We start from the raw sequence: 17,005 nt of genomic DNA on the forward strand, positions 1-17,005 counted from the left end.
TTGACAGGTAAAACTAATATTGGTAACACCATGAATACAGTAGAGCAACTACTTGCAAAGCCGTTCATTGGACTGAAACGTGAAGAGAAACTAATTGTAAAACAATTAGGACCTCACCGGCCAGACCTAAACCTACAACAAAGTTCCCTAGACAGAGGGAAGCTTTACACACGTTCATTCACAAACACCTGGTACACAAAAGTTGATTGGCTTACAGGATGTCCTTCAACAAATACTCTGTTCTGCTTCCCCTGCCTGCTGTTTGGTGGTGAAACTCCTTGGACCAAAAAAGGAGTAAAAGACTTGAAGCATTTGTCAGATAAAGTAAAGAAGCATGCACACACGAAAATACATATGGAAAACCTGACAAGACTGGGAATGTTGGGAGATACACCGATTGAAGCCCACATAAGCGAGGCCTACCGAAAAAAAATACGGAAGCACAATGAAGCAGTTGATAGGAATAGACACGTGCTATCAAAAATCATTGACTGCATTCGTTTCTGTGGTGATTTTGAACTGGCTTTACGAGGGCATGATGAATCGGAAGGTTCTGCAAATCCTGGTATATTCAAAGGGCTTTTGGTTTTACTAGCAAGCATTGACCATGTAATGGAAGCACATCTATCAAGTGCTACAGTCTTCAAGGGCACCTCTAAAATCATACAAAATGAACTGCTTGAGTGCATGCTAGAGATTGTAAAAAGCACTATCGTACAAGAGCTGAAAAACACAGACTTTGTGGCTATTCAGGCTAATGACACCACTGATGTGGCCACGAAAACACAGTCAGTATTGGTCTTTCGGTACCTTGACAGTGACAACACAGTTGTGGAAAGGTTCTATGGTTTCACCCATTTAAGAGACTCTTGTGCAGAAAGTATTTCTTCAGTTATTCTACAGGAACTAAACTTGATTTTTTCAGAGCAGCCTCAAAAACAAAAACTGATTGCACAAAGCTACGATGGTGCTGCAGTAATCAGTGGAACCTCCGGTGGAGTACAAAAAAAAATTAAAGATGTGTACCCTAATGCCCATTACGTGCACTGTTATGCCCACCAGCTAAATCTGATTATGCAACAATCAGTAGGAAAGATCTCTGAGGCAAAGATATTCTTCAGTGATGTAGGAGGAATGGCAGCATTATTCGCACGCTCCCCCAAAAGAACGGAGGTACTTCATACCATTGTTAACAGAAGGATTCCAAAGGGAGGCCCAACTCGTTGGAATTTTCACATCCGTACAATCTGGCTAATTTACCAATATAGGGTTGATCTTGAGAAATGTTTCGACACCATAGAAGCCAATCTTGACTTTGACCACAAAAGCCGGAATGAGGCCCGTGGCTTTGCTAGAACACTGCAAGACAGGGATTTTCAGTTTTTGCTATTTTTGTTTTTTAAAATAATGCCTCAAGTTGAAACACTGTATGAAACGTTACAAAAACGTGAAATATATACTATCCATGTGGAAACTGCTATCAACGACTTTGTCACAAGCATAACGAAAGTCAGAGAAGGGGTTGACAATTTAGACAGCACACTGCCAAATGATTCTACTTTCTCTAACCGCAGAAAAGACATCAGCAGTCGAGTCCGAATTTCCAAAGAGATATGTGACACTATAATTATGCAGGCAAAGGAACGCTTTTCTTTTACAAAGCATTTGGTGAGTGCCACATTACTACGAAGTGATCTGTTTGCTAAATATGATATTTCCTTCCCTGAGCAAGCACTGAATACCGCTGTGGTTGCTTACCCTATGCTCAACAAAGATGATCTGAGAACAGAATTAACTGTACTATATGGAATGCATGTATACCGGCAGACCACTACTGCAATTTCTTTGCCTGCATTAATTCTGAACCTTAACATGGAAAAGACACTAACAGAAACAGTGACTTTTCTAAAAATACTCATCACCACACCGATGACAACAGCAGAGGCGGAACATTGCTTTTCCGCTTTGAATAGAATTAAAACATTCCTGAGAAATACCATGATTCAGGAAAGGCTGAATGCTTTAGCGATGCTTTCTATAGAGAGTGACTTAGTTAAAAGAATACCAGACTTCAATGTTCTAGTCATTGAGAAGTTTGCTTCCATGAAAAACAGACGTGCTGATTTTAATTACAAAAAGTGAACACTCTATTTAAATGCTGCTAGTTTGCGTCCTGTTTATTTGTTTGTTATTAAAATACATCTGTGAGGTACTCAGCAATGCATTGTGTTTCAAAGTCTGTTATGAAGCTCTGTGGTTATGATGAAGATGAATAAGCAGCTACCTATGTTATATGACACCACTTTATTAATGTAATAACTGCACTTTCACAATTGCTTTATTAACCTTCCTGCTTTCACAAATTTGCTTGAAAATGCACCATTTGTCCACTCTTTTTTCAAAATTTTCTCGGGGGGAAATCCCCCCGAACCCTCCTTAGGGGGTTCGGGCTCGCTCACTACGGTGCAGTGTGATTATCTTTTTACGCCCACCCCTTTCAAATGTCACCAGCCGCCACTGGTTTTAAGCAATACTGAAACTGGAAAATCGCCACTGGTATCGTGATGGTGCCATGTATTATCCATTCAACGGCTGATTTCTCAGAAACAGTTATAGGGAATCTTTCCAGTTTTTCTATGCTCAGCACCGTATAGTCTGCTCCCCTCTGTGCCAAAGAGATTTGTTTATCTGTAAGGTTAAATCCAGTAAACAATGACGTGGTATTGATTAGACGCCAAGGCACATAGCCTCAACGAAGGTTTTGTAACATCCAGCCTAGCAGCATTATAAAACGCAATTGTGACTGTCCATGTTGTAACATTAGCAAGTCCTGTTCCATTATGTCTATGGCAGAGGATACAATGCTGTCCAAAGAATAAATTCTGGATAACAGAGTCGTTAACCCATTGTCAACTACAGAGAGAGCTTTCTCTAAATTAATACGATCAATTTCTCGTATTCGTTCTGCAGTTTCCATTTGCGTGACTTTCCAGACTTCATTATAAGCAGCGTAAATACCGGCGTATATGAAACGTTTATGACGTGGTTTACGAGCTCCTTGTAAGAAGTCTCTTAAATCAACGCCATCTTTAAGTAAAGTTAAGTGTTGTGTTATATCTGGGAGTGCGGAGTTTTGTAGCCACTCCAGGCACAGTTTACCTACACTGTAAGTGTTTATTATCCCTGGATGTTGTCTCTGGATATATATTGGATCGGACCTAGTTACTGTAAATCCTTGTGTCTTGTTCAGGAATCTGTCTTGACTGTTATTCGTGTCTGTGGGCCAGAATAACCATTTTTTCCAATCAGGATTAGTTCTGTTCTGTTGTAAAATTAAGTTTACGTCTACCTCCTCATCTGTAGTGTTATTACTATCAGGTGTGGGTTTAGGTATGGACGGTTTGTTTAAATCTTTTATCTTAGCCAGGCCAAGACAAGATGTCTGTTGAACAGTTTCATTTAAGAAAATTATTTGTTCTGGGATTATGCAGCTCTAAATAAGGCTTCTAAAACTTGCACCTGCCAGTCTTTTGTGCCCCAGACAGTTTTTGTCTCAATGTTGTCTTTCCAAAAGTCAAAACCTAATGTGGACAATCGAGCATAAAAAGCTGCAGAATAAATTTGCTTAGTATTAGTCAACATACTTTTCATGCCTGTCTCATTAACATTTTAAAAGTAAAATGTTTCTGGATGTGTGACATTAAAACCTGAGAAGTATGGACATTTTTCATAAAACTATTTTGAGCTACCCTTTGGTGGCGTTGAACAATGTTCCCATTGATTATCAGAAAAAACATATTTAGGATTTGCAGATTTGTGCAAACAATTATGACCATAATAATTAAAACAATACATTTGTTCATAATCTGATGAACCTTCTAAGTATTCATGTTTTATAAGTTTTGCTGACATTTCTAAGTCTATCATCATGTTATTAACAGTCTCAAAGTCCCAATCATCAGAAAATGTACTAGGTGAAACAAAATCACTCAAGGAAACCTTAAATTGATGTAGAATCTTCAACAGCTCTACAAGACCATAAATGTCATAATCAGTTCTGTCCCATGATATACCACCAGGTAGGGGAACGGCTGTGATGTTCACTGATGACAGGTCTCTTTGTTCACGATGAGATGATTTGTGTGGCTTCAGGATTACGTTGATGTTCTTACTTGCTGTGTCAATTTTACTATATTTTTTATCTATCAGCTTTCCCAAACTTAAAACGAGAATGAGCCATAGTAGGAGAAAAAGTACACCTAACACAATCCGAAATTCAACCCATGGTGAAACCAGATATGTATTTGCAAGCTGGTGACAAAGTTCAGTTACTTGTTCCTTGAAAGTTGTATCTGCTGGCGTTGTTTCGGGCTCACTGGGATCCTCAGAAAATGTATCAAAATTTATGAAATAGCCAGAGGCAGTTCTGTCAATTGTTGGTATTGCATCCGGATTATTTGAAATCGCTGGAGCTGCTTGTTCCTTTGACATATTAGTATAGTCAGATGCTACATCACTGTAGACAGGAGTGTCTTGATGAACTGTTATTTGGGTTTCAAGAGGCACAAGTTCCATGGCTTTGTTGCATAGTCCTTCTTTTCTCACTGCAGATTCTTCAAAGGTGATGAGTCTATCAATTTGAACCTCTTGGATGGTAGCAAGATTTGGTCGTCTGCTACATCTTTGGAGTCCACTGGGCCTACTACTTATTATCGGCCACATGGTGTGGTTTTACCAGGTCAATTGAAACAAACCGGTTCTCCTTTCTTCCGCTCTAAATAAGATGATCATGTGTCACTGCACTCTCAAGTGTGAAGTACTGCTTTACTGTGGTGGGAAAGAGAACATCGCGTGACAAGCAGTGCCCAGGAAACTGAAAATGTCCTCGAGCCACGCGCGATCTATCTTATGGTTAAAAACAAGCATCACTGCAAATCACCGCGATGTGTGTATAACTTCAAGCAGAACAGGCCTAGAAGGGTCTGTGGGGAAAGCAGAATAGAGAAGAGGGAAAGAAAATAGATTGTGTTTCCAGAGGAAGAATCTAGAAGCTTCTATGACAATAATGTTCAATCAACTTGCCTCTTAGCTCCGCCTCCAGCGATTACCAGCCAGGGATTTTTTTGTATGAAGCAGAACGCCTCATATTAATACCACTCCACTGGACTACACTCTGCAGGGCCCAGCTATTCCCAAAGGTATACCGTTACAAGATTTAACAACATCCATTTGTCCTCCATGTAAGCAAGCCTCACTTTGAACCAAATATATGAACTGTCTTTTATCTCCTTCCACAAATGCAATATCAGCTTCAAGAATGCATGACCTGCAGTGAGCTCAGCTAACCAATAATTTGTGCATGCCTTTCTTTGCATGCATTCATTTAGTGCCTGTCGGTTTCAATATTTCCCACCTCGACATGGCTCTCTTCTAATGGTCGTTCTTTTTTTGCTTCTTGATTATACCAAAGCCAGCTGTGGAGTCAAAGGACAAATGAAGACGTTGAAAACCCCGCTATTTATGAGGTAAATAATATAAACTGTACGACTAAAAGTGCCCCATTTACCTTTCCTAAGTTATTCTAACACTCCATAAAGCATTCGCAAGTCCCAGGCCTGTCTCCTGGGTCACACGGGATTATATATGCTTGACTTCTCATTATAATTATGTTTTTCACATACCGTAGGTTCTTTTTTGTTTATGCATTTTTCTCTGAAAACAGCTGTTAAATGAGATAATAACGTGATAATAATGTACGTGAAACAGATGGGGTAAACCACCCCAGTCTGCATTACATTTGGATAAGGGAATACGAACAACCATTAATCTGACTTGTCTCCCAGTTGCCTGCTTTGCTTTACTGGAGCTAGTGGCATCTTAGAATTGACATAGCGTGGCCCTGATTTACCTATGGTGAGTAACACATGTGCAACAGATTGGCTGTCTCTCATTGTTTTATTGCCAATTTCAGCGTTTTCCTGCCAATATCATACATCGAGCATATACTGGGAAATAATGTAAGCCAGCAAGCAGTATTTGTGCATGCTTTGTGTAAAGAATTAGCCTAGCCCTATTTTCAATTTTGGAGGGGCAGCAACATTGTCGTGGTGTCACCAGGGCTTTATGTGGAAGCTTTTTCATTGTTATATACAAGCCACAGTTGCTGCTTATTTATGTTTTGCAACTAACAACCTTTGACAAAGCCAGTAGTCCTGACTTCTTGTAAGTATGATGTTACTTGTTGTATCATATATCGGGATGCAATGACAAAAACAACAAAATACCAGTTTTCAGTCTTCCTTTGAATTTGTATTTGTTGCATATTTCCCATAGTGCATGTACTGTTTCAAAGGAAGATTAATTTTTACTGGAGAAGATTTTACCTCTATAATTTATAGATCAACTGCTAACTAGGTGCTACAGCTGTTGTGTGTTAGGCCGTACTCCAACATCCTATGCAGAATGTGTTTTTATCGTTATCGAAATTGTACCAACGTGCAAAGCTGTCCTCCTAGTTCCAGTGCCCGTTTTCCTAATGGCATGTCTATGACTGTATTAAAATGAAAAGAATGTCTGGGGGTCAAAAAATGCTACAATCCTACTGTGTAAACATCAGGCAAAGTGCTATGAGATGGACCAATATGTGTAATTATGTGAAATTATGTGTCATACTGCACTCAAATATCCAGGATTTGGAAAAAGTGCCTATCAGCTCCCGCCCGGTACCGCCCTATACATCATTTGGGCTCTCCTTACCCAGGAGAAAGTACAGTCTGTCTACAAATGTGATATTGACAGAAAGACAACTTCAAAAAGATACAAAGTTGTACTTAGGGTTGGACCGGAAAATTATTTTTATATGGGTAGCTGATTTACAGTGCCAAAAATAAATCGTGATGAAAAAAGTGTAATATTAAAATTAGGTAGTAATTGAGTGGATTTACAAAGTTTATTAAGTTCCCTCAACGCTCCCAATGTTAAAATGTGAAGAAACAAGCAAATTTAACATAATATCTGCAAGTCAGTAGGGTCAACATGTTTCAGCAATTGTGACTCTAAATATGTCACTGCTTTCTTCAGGACCTTGATGTTAATGGCTACTGCACAAAAAATATAGAAAAATATCACCTGTATATTTTTCAACGTTGCTCAGTCCTCTCCTCCGTGACTAATATAAAAAGAAAAAGAAACAATGCACCAGAACAGACGAAAACACAGTAGAATTAGTGCACAGGCATAAACAGATTGTTTGGCCATACGATGTAGATACTTCATTATATCTGTAGAGATGGTCAGAAAATCACCATTATCTCAAATCTAGACTTTTAGCCATCTTACCTAATCGGTAGGAGGAATTGCATCACCCCACCTGGCTGTTGCTCAGGTACGAGGAGCACGGCTCTAGTAAAAACACAAAACAAAACACACCACTTAAACTCACAACAAGCAGCCACACCTCTTCCTCAATCTCAGTTCTGTCTCAATATGTTGGTTTTACTGTCGGGTATAATTATTAAGCTCATATTCATACTCTTTTAAAACTCACTTTGTCTACTCAAATGTGTAGTGAAAAGAGCTTGTGAGTGTCCAAACCGGCATAAGCTATTGAATCATGCCTGATGTATCACAAGGCGCACGATGATACTCTAGCTCATCTCTCTCATACGTACAAAAGCGGTTCCATGTGGTTCCCCGCCGGAGATTAATTGCATTACTCTCAGCGCTAAACTCAGTAATGAAAGATTAGTCATGTGTGCATATTAAATGCACGGGCGAATCCTTCTCACGCGGTTGTTCAGGTACCCAGCCGAAACCAGACTATATTGCGCTCGGCGCTTTATCTGTATGTTTACGCATGAGCTAAATCCTTCTCACGCACTCGTTCTGATCTCCAGCCAGAGATCGAATGCATTGCGCACCAAACAATTAACAATTGCTGCAAAGCTCTCACCTTCCTGTCGGTACACCGCGCGTCCCTCTCAGCGATCTGGGGGGGCGCCGGTGTATTGCGAAAATGCCATTTTGTCTTCTCAGTCTCACGTGACATTTCTCAGCATGTGACTTATGAAACTACAATTCACCGGCGGCAACTCGGGAGTTGTAGTTTTACTAATGTTGTATGTAACTATCACTTATTAATATCATTGTTCTTGTATAGACTTTATCAATGTCATTGTTACTAGACCCAGTGTCACAGATGCACAAGCCTTATTAGGTTTGAACACATTAAAAATGTATTCGAGACTTAATATGTCTGTTCATTGGCAATTGCCCTAATATAATCGCCGTGCATAATTGTGACAACCAGTATGTCTAGCGATACATTTGAAAAAGCGACATTTGATCTATATTATCAAACCTGGTGGTTTATGGGAAATGTAGTTTTCTTGCAAGACTAACTTCTGAATGGAGCCAAGAGCCAAAAAGAAGGTGCTTATATCTGTATTCAATTAGTCTGTCACGCTTCATTTATTGAACATGTGTCAAGGCTTAGGAATGCAAAGGAGATGTTTACAATGACATCCATGGAATGTCCTCATTTAAACCCATCTTGTCACTGTTTAATCGGTAAACCCACTTTTGCTGCCTTCTGAAAAGATAATTTGATACATCAACGACATGTTCTGGTATCATTGGTTGTTCCAAAACAGTCCAGTGAAAGTCATTGGGACCATGGCCTTTTTCTAAAAAATGTGCCGTTAGTCTTGTTGCTTGTCTTCGACAACGTATAGTGCTTTTATGCTCTGATATTCTCACTTTTATACGCCTGGTTGTCATGCCGATGTAGCGTAATTGGCACAGGCAGGTGATCAAATAAATAAGATTTTCACTATTACAGTTGGTAAACCTGCATTGCTCCCATGCTCTACTGGTACCAATATCAATAGAAACAGATTTGGAAGTCTGGGGACAGGCAGCACAAGTGCCGCAAGGATGGTGACCCACTACTGCGGGTAGATCCCAAAGTGTTCCAATCATTCGGGGAGTCTTGTTCTTAGGTCTTGTGTGCACTAATTTGTCTTTGAGATTTGGTCCCCTTTTGAACGCAAAGAGTGTTCGTGATATTTGATCTCCTCCTGTGTTGAGAATAGACCAATGCTTGTATACGATTTTCTGGAGTTCGTTAGATCTTGTATTGAACGTATTAACGAAAGTCAAACGATCCATTTTCTCTTTGTCCTTTTGTTGTTCTAACAATGCCTCTCGGTTGTTATTAGAGGCACGTTTTTTCGATTGTCGAATGATCTTCTTGGGGTAACCTCTCTCAAGTAATTGTTCTTCTAGATTGGAGGCATGTTTTGCAATAGTTGATTTATCAGAACAGTTTCTTTGCACTCTAAGAAATTGACCGAATGGTAAATTATTCCTCAGCGATCTTGGATGACAGCTATCATAGCTGAGAAGAGAATTACGGGCCATCAGTTTTTTTATAGAGTTCAGAATGTAGCCCATCTGTTTTTACAGTAATCAAGATATCTAAGAAAGGCAATTCAAATTTGCTATGTTCAACTGTGAATCGCAAATAGGGATTTTGAACATTAAGCCACTGATGGAAGAGCAAAAGATGATCCGATGTTCTATTCCAAATTACTAAAATATCATCATTATAACGCTTCCATAAGCGAAGCGATTGATTAAATGGATTGTTAGATGTTAAGACAATGTCCTGTTCAAAACTATGAATGTATAAATTTGCCAGACTTGGCGCGAAAACGCTGCCCATGCTGGTCCCAGAAATTTGGAGGTACAACGAGTCTTCAAATTTAAAATAATTTTCTTTCATGGCTATCTCTGCCAAAGTCATAATGAAGGACACAGGAGTAATAGTTGGTGGCAATTTGAACTGCCTTTCTAAGATATCTTGATTACCGTAAAAACAGATGGGCTACATTCTGAACTCTATAAAAAACCGATGGCCCGTAATTCTCTTCTCAGCTATGATAGCTGCCATCCAAGATCTCTGAGGAATAATTTACCATTCGGTCAATTTCTTAGAGTGCAAAGAAACTGTTCTGATAAATCAACTTTTGCAAAACATGCCTCCAATCTAGAAGAACAATTACTTGAGAGAGGTTACCCCAAGAAGATCATTCGACAATCGAAAAAACGTGCCTCTAATAACAACCGAGAGGCATTGTTAGAACAACAAAAGGACAAAGAGAAAATGGATCATTTGACTTTCATTAATACGTTCAATACAAGATCTAACGAACTCCAGAAAATAGTATACAAGCATTGGTCTATTCTCAACCCTGGAGGAGATCAAATATCACGACCACTCTTTGCGTTCAAAAGGGGACCAAATCTCAAAGACAAATTAGTTCACACAAGACCTAAGAACAAGACTCCCCGAATGATTGGAACACTTTGGGATCTACCCGCAGTAGTGGGTCACCATCCTTGCGGCACTTGTGCTGCCTGTCCCCAGACTTCCAAATCTGTTTCTATTGATATTGGTACCAGTTGAGCATGGGAGCAACGCAGGTTTACCAACTGTAATAGTGAAAATCTTATTTATTTGATCACCTGCCCGTGCCAATTACGCTACGTTGGCATGACAACCAGGTGTATAAAAGTGAGAATATCAGAGCATAAAAGCACTATACGTTGTCGACGACAAGCAACAAGACTAACGGCACATTTTTTAGAAAAAGGCCATGGTCCCAATGACTTTCACTGGACTGTTTTGGAACAACCAATGATACCAGAACATGTCGTTGATGTATCAAATTATCTTTTCAGAAGGGAGCAAAAGTGGGTTTACCGATTAAACAGTGACAAGATGGGTTTAAATGCGGACATTCCATGGATGTCATTGTAAACATCTCCTTTGCATTCCTAAGCCTTGACACATGTTCAATAAATGAATCGTGACAGACTAATTGAATACAGATATAAGCACCTTCTTTTTGGCTCTTGGCTCCATTCAGAAGTTAGTCTTGCAAGAAAACTACATTTCCCATAAACCACCAGGTTTGATAATATAGATCAAATGTCGCTTTTTCGAATGTATCGCTAGACATACTGGTTGTCACGATTATGCACGGCGATTATATTAGGGCAATTGCCAATGAACAGACATATTAAGTCTCGAATACATTTTTAATGTGTTAGAACCTAATAAGGCTCGTGCATCTGTGACACTGGGTCTAGTAACAATGACATTGATAAAGTCTATACAAGAACAACAATATTAATAAGTGATAGTTACATACAACATTAGTAAAACTACAAATCCCGAGTTGCCGCTGGTGAATTGGAGTTTCATAAGTCACATGCTGAGAAATGTCACGTGAGACTGAGAAGACAAAAATGGCGTTTTCGCAATACACCGGCGCCCCCCCAGATCGCTTAGAGGGACGCGCGGTGTACCGACAGGAAGGTGAGAGCTTTGCAGAAATTGTTAATTGGTTGGTGCGCAATGCATTCGATCTCCGGCTGGAGATCGGAACGAGTGCGTGAGAAGGATTTAGCTCATGCGTAAACATACAGATAAAGCGCCGAGCGCAATGTAGTCTGGCTTCGGCTGGGTACCTGAACAGCCGCGTGAGAAGGATTCGCCCGTGTATTTAATATGCACACATGACTAATCTTTCATTACTGAGTTTAGCGCTGAGCGTAATGTAATAAATCTCCGGCGGGGAGCCACATGGAACCGCTTTTGTACGTATGAGAGAGATGAGCTAGAGTATCATTGTGCGCCTTGTGATACATCAGGCATGATTCAATAGCTTATGCCGGTTTGGACACTCACAAGCTCTTTTCACTACACATTTGAGCAGACAAAGTGAGTTTTAAAAGAGTATGAATATGAGCTTAATAATTATACCTGACAGTAAAACCAACATATTGAGACGGAACTGAGATTGAGGAAGAGGTGTGGCTGCTTGTTGTGAGTTTAAGTGGTGTGTTTTGTTTTGTGTTTTTACTAGAGCGGTGCTCCTCGTACCTGAGCAACAGCAGGTGGGGTGATGCAATTCCTCCTACCGATTAGGTAAGATGGCTAAAAGTCGAGATTTGAGATAATGGTGATTTTCTGACCATCTCTACAGATATAATGAAGTATCTACATGGTATGGCCAAACAATCTGTTTATGCCTGTGCACTAATTCTACTGTGTTTTCGTCTGTTCTGGTGCATTGTTTCTTTTTCTTTTTATACTAGTCACGGAGGAGAGGACTGAGCAACGTTGAAAAATATACAGGTGATATTTTTCTATATTTTTTGTGCAGTAGCCATTAACATCAAGGTCCTGAAGAAAGCAGTGACATATTTAGAGTCACAACTGCTGAAACATGTTGACCCTACTGACTTGCAGATATTATGTTAAATCTGCTTGTTTCTTCACATTTTAACATTGGGAACATTGAGGGAACTTAATAAACTTTCTAAATCCACTCAATTACTACCTAATTTTAATATTACACTTTTTTCATCACAATTTATTTTTGGCACTGTAATTCAGCCACCCATATAAAAATAATTTTCCGGTCCAACCCTAAGTACAACTTTGTATTTTTTTGAAGTTGTCTTTCTGTCAATATCACATTTGTAGACAGACTGTACTTTCTCCTGGGTAAGGAGAGCCCAAATGTTGTATAGGGCGGTACCGGGCGGGAGCTGATGGGCACTTTTTCCAAATCCTGGATATTTGAGTGCAGTATGACACATAATTTCACATAATTACACATATTGGTCCATCTCAAAGCACTTTGCCTGATGTTTACACAGTAGGATTGTAGCATTTTTTGACCCCCAGTCATTCTTTTCGTTTTAAGAGTGTCAATAGGGCATGTGTCTGTTAGGTCGTTAATCTAGCCCTAGGACCCTTCTATAACGTTGTTTTTCAATGTCTATGACTGTGACATGTTCATCTCCAGGCTACAGAGCTTATGCCAGCTTGCCCACGTCAACCTTCTAGAAGTCCACATGGCCTACAAAAGCAATGCTAAGGCAGGCTTAACCACTTTCCAGGAGTGTGATCTGAGTCCCTTAATAAATCAGATGATCGTCGTCTGCATGTAGACTACACATAGGAACCAAAAGTGTGCCCCCTATACTGTACTGGTCAATGCAAGGAATTCCATTAGCCCACTTAGTAAAATTCACGTGTATTGTTATAAGAAGGTGAAACCTGATGTATAACCCAAATGTAATGTGCAGTGTACAGGGTCAAGTCTTTGTGGATCACTTAAGCCAAGGGTCTCCAACTTTTTCTGTAATAAGAGCCACTTATGATCAAAGAAATGCATCGTGATGTGATCACTAAGGGGTGCCCCAGCACATTCTGCAAGGGGGGGCTCATTTTGCGTTACACCACTGTACATGCCTGCCCATATTTTACAGTTTGAATGCTTTTGTTAAAAGTCTGTGTGTTTGGTTGACACAACTACATTTTGTTGTATTTGCTTTTCAGCATTTGGTAAAGCCTCAGGCTGCCGAACTAATTTTTGGGCAAATCAAGCAAAGAAGAAGAGGCGCCAGCCTCCTTTTCTGCTACAACACAGCCAACAACCCCAGTGTTTAAGGTAAGGAAACTGCTGCTATATTTTACATTCTAGTAGTCAAGGGCTATGTAAGTTGTGTACATGGTGGGTGGAGTCTAAATACATGCACCAAACCTCATACGTTGTACTTTGATTATTGACAGGTAACACTAACATTGGTAACACCATGAATACAGTAGAGCAACTACTTGCAAAGCCGTTCATTGGACTGAAACGTGAAGAGAAACTAATTGTAAAACAATTAGGACCTCACCGGCCAGACCTAAACCTACAACAAAGTTCCCTAGACAGAGGGAAGCTTTACACACGTTCTTTCACAAACACCTGGTACAGAAAAGTTAATTGGCTTACAGGATGTCCTTCAACAAATACTCTGTTCTGCTTCCCCTGCCTGCTGTTTGGTGGTGAAACTTCTTGGACCAAAAAAGGAGTAAAAGACTTGAAGCATTTGTCAGATAAAGTAAAGAAGCATGCACACACGAAAATACATATGGAAAACCTGACAAGACTGGGAATGTTGGGAGATACACCGATTGAAGCCCACATAAGCGAGGCCTACGGAAAAACAATACGGAAGCACAATGAAGCAGTTGATAGGAATAGACACGTGCTATCAAAAATCATTGACTGCATTTGTTTCTGTGGTGATTTTGAACTGGCTTTACGAGGGCATGATGAATCGGAAGGTTCTGCAAATCCTGGGATATTCAAAGGGCTTGTGGACTTAATAGCAATCATAGACCATGTAATGGAAGCACATCTATCAAGTGCTACAGTCTTCAAGGGCACCTCAACTGCTTGAGTGCATGCTAGAGATTGTAAAAAGCACTATCGTACAAGAGCTGAAAAACACAGACTTTGTGGCTATTCAGGCTGATGACACCACTGATGTGGCCACGAAAACACAGTCAGTATTGGTCTTTCGGTACCTTGACAGTGACAACAAAGTTGTGGAAAGGTTCTATGGTTTCACCCATTTAAGAGACTCTTGTGCAGAAAGCATTTCTTCAGTTATTCTACAGGAACTAAACTTGATTTTTCCAGAGCAGCCTCAAAAACAAAAACTGATTGCACAAAGCTACGATGGTGCTGCAGTAATGAGTGGAACCTCCGGTGAAGTACAAAACAAAATTAAAGATGTGTATCCTAATGCCCATTACGTGCACTGTTATGCCCACCAACTAAATCTGATTATGCAACAATCAGTAGGAAAGAACTCTGAGGCAAAGATATTCTTCATGGATGTAGGAGGAATGGCAGCATTCTTCTCACGCACCCCCAAAAGAACGGAGGTACTTCATACCATTGTTAACAGAAGGATTCCAAAGGGAGGCCCAACTCGTTGGAATTTTCACATCCGTACAATCTGCCTAATATACCAATATAGGGTTGATCTTGAGAAATGTTTCGACACCATAGAAGCCAATATTGACTTTGACTACAAAAGCCGGAATGAGGCCCGTGGCTTTGCTAAAACACTGCAAGCCAGGGACTTTCAGTTTTTGCTGTTTTTGTTTTTTAAAATAATGCCTCAAGTTGAAACACTGTATGAAACGTTACAAAAACGTGAAATAGATACTATCCATGTGGAAACAGCTATCAACGACTTTGTCACAAGCATAACAAAAGTCAGAGAAGGGGTTGACAATTTAGACAGCACACTGCCAAATGATTCTACTTTCTCTAACCGCAGAAAAGACATCAGCAGTCTAGTCCGAATTTCCAAAGAGATATGTGACCCTATAATTATGCAGGCAATGAACGTTTTTCTTTTACAAAGCATTTGGTGAGTGCCACATTACTACGAAGTGATCTGTTTGCTAAATATGATATTTCCTTCCCTGAGCAAGCACTGAATACCGCTGTGGATGCTTACCCTATGCTCAACAAAGAGGATCTGAGAACAGAATTAACTGTACTGTATGGAATGCATGTATACCAGCAGACCACTACTGCAATTTCTTTGCTTGCTTTAATTCTGAACCTTAACATGGAAAAGACACTAACAGAAACAGTGACTTTACTAAAAATACTCATCACCACACTGATGACAACAGCAGAGGCGGAACGTTGCTTTTCCGCTTTGAATAGAATTAAAACATTCCTGAGAAATACCATGATTCAAGAAAGGCTAAATGCTTTAGCGATGCTTTCTATAGAGAGTGAATTAGTTAAAAGAATACCAGACTTCAATGTTCAAGTCATTGAGAAGTTTGCTTCCATGAAAAACAGACATGCTGATTTTAATTACAAAAAGTGAACACTCTATTTAAATGCTGCTAGTTTGCGTCCTGTTTATTTGTTTGTTATTAAAATACATCTGTGAGGTACTCAGCAATGCATTGTGTTTTAAAGTCTGTTATGAAGCTCTGTGGTTATGATGAAGATGAATAAGCAGCTACCTATGTTATATGACACCACTTTATTAATGTAATAACTGCACTTTCACAATTGCTTTATTAACCTTCCTGCTTTCACAAATTTGCTTGAAAATGCACCATTTGTCCACTCTTTTTTCAAAATTTTCTCGGGGGGAAATCCCCTCCAACCCTCCTTAGGGGGTTCGGGCTCGCCAGCTACGCTCGCTCGCTACGGTGCAGTGTGATTATCTTTTTACACCTCACCACTTTCAAATGTCACCAGCCGCCACTGATTTTAAGCAATACTGAAACTGGAAAATCGCCACTGGTATTGTGATGGTGCCATGTATTATCCATTGAATGGCTGGTTTCTCAGAAACAGTTATAGGGAATCTTTCCAGTTTTTCTATGCTCAGCACCGTATAGTCTGCTCCCCTCTGTGCCAAAGAGATTTGTTTATCTGTAAGGTTAAATCCAGTAAACAATGACGTGGTATTGATTAGACGCCAAGGCACATAGTCTGAACGAAGGTTTTGTAAAGTCCAGCCTAGCAGCATTATAAAACGCAGTTGTGACTGTCCATGTTGTAATATTAGCAAGTCCTGTTCCATTATGTCTATGGCAGAGGATACAATGCTGTCCAAAGAATAAATTCTGGATGACAGAGTCGTTAACCCATTGTCAACTACAGAGAGAGCTTTCTCTAAATTAATACGATCAATTTCTCGTATTCGTTCTGCAGTTTCCATTTGTGTGACATTCCAGGCTTCATTATAAGCAGCGTAAATACCGGCGTATATGAAACGTTTATGACGCGGTTTACGAGGTCCTTGTAAGAAGTCTCTTAAATCAACGCCATCTTTAAGTAAAGTTAAGTGTTGTGTTATATCTGGGAGTGCGGAGTTTTGTAGCCACTCCAGGCACAGTTTTCCTACACTGTAAGTTGTTATTATCCCTGGATGTTGTCTCTGGATATATATTGGATCGGACCTAGTTACTGTAAATCCTTGTGTCTTGTTCAGGAATCTATCTTGACAGTTATTCGTGTCTGTGGGCCAGATTAACCATTTTTCCCAATCAGGATTAGTTCTGTTCTGTTGTAAAATGTAGTTTACGTCTACCTCCTCATCTGTAGTG

At 39.8% G+C, this 17,005-nt stretch overlaps 1 protein-coding gene across 4 annotated transcripts in view; it reads left to right on the forward strand.

Moving 5' to 3' along the window:
- LOC144782042 (zinc finger MYM-type protein 1-like) overlaps positions 1-15,846 on the forward strand; it is a 236,421-nt gene extending 220,575 nt beyond the window's left edge. For 3 of the 4 annotated variants that reach the window (XM_078661172.1, XM_078661171.1, XM_078661173.1), the window contains 4 exons: positions 8-1,668; positions 5,475-5,525; positions 13,418-13,529; positions 13,652-15,846. In XM_078661172.1, coding sequence (XP_078517298.1) covers positions 31-1,668; positions 5,475-5,525; positions 13,418-13,528 — 1,800 coding nt within the window. In that variant the 5' untranslated portion in view covers positions 8-30 and the 3' untranslated portion in view covers position 13,529; positions 13,652-15,846. The remainder of the gene's footprint in view (positions 1-7; positions 1,669-5,474; positions 5,526-13,417; positions 13,530-13,651) is intronic. The other variant, XM_078661174.1, reaches the window with a different exon arrangement.
- Positions 15,847-17,005: the final 1,159 nt, after the last annotated feature.

Source organism: Lissotriton helveticus, chromosome 9 (genome assembly GCF_964261635.1).
Source record: "Lissotriton helveticus chromosome 9, aLisHel1.1, whole genome shotgun sequence".
Classification (NCBI taxonomy): domain Eukaryota; kingdom Metazoa; phylum Chordata; class Amphibia; order Caudata; family Salamandridae; genus Lissotriton; species Lissotriton helveticus.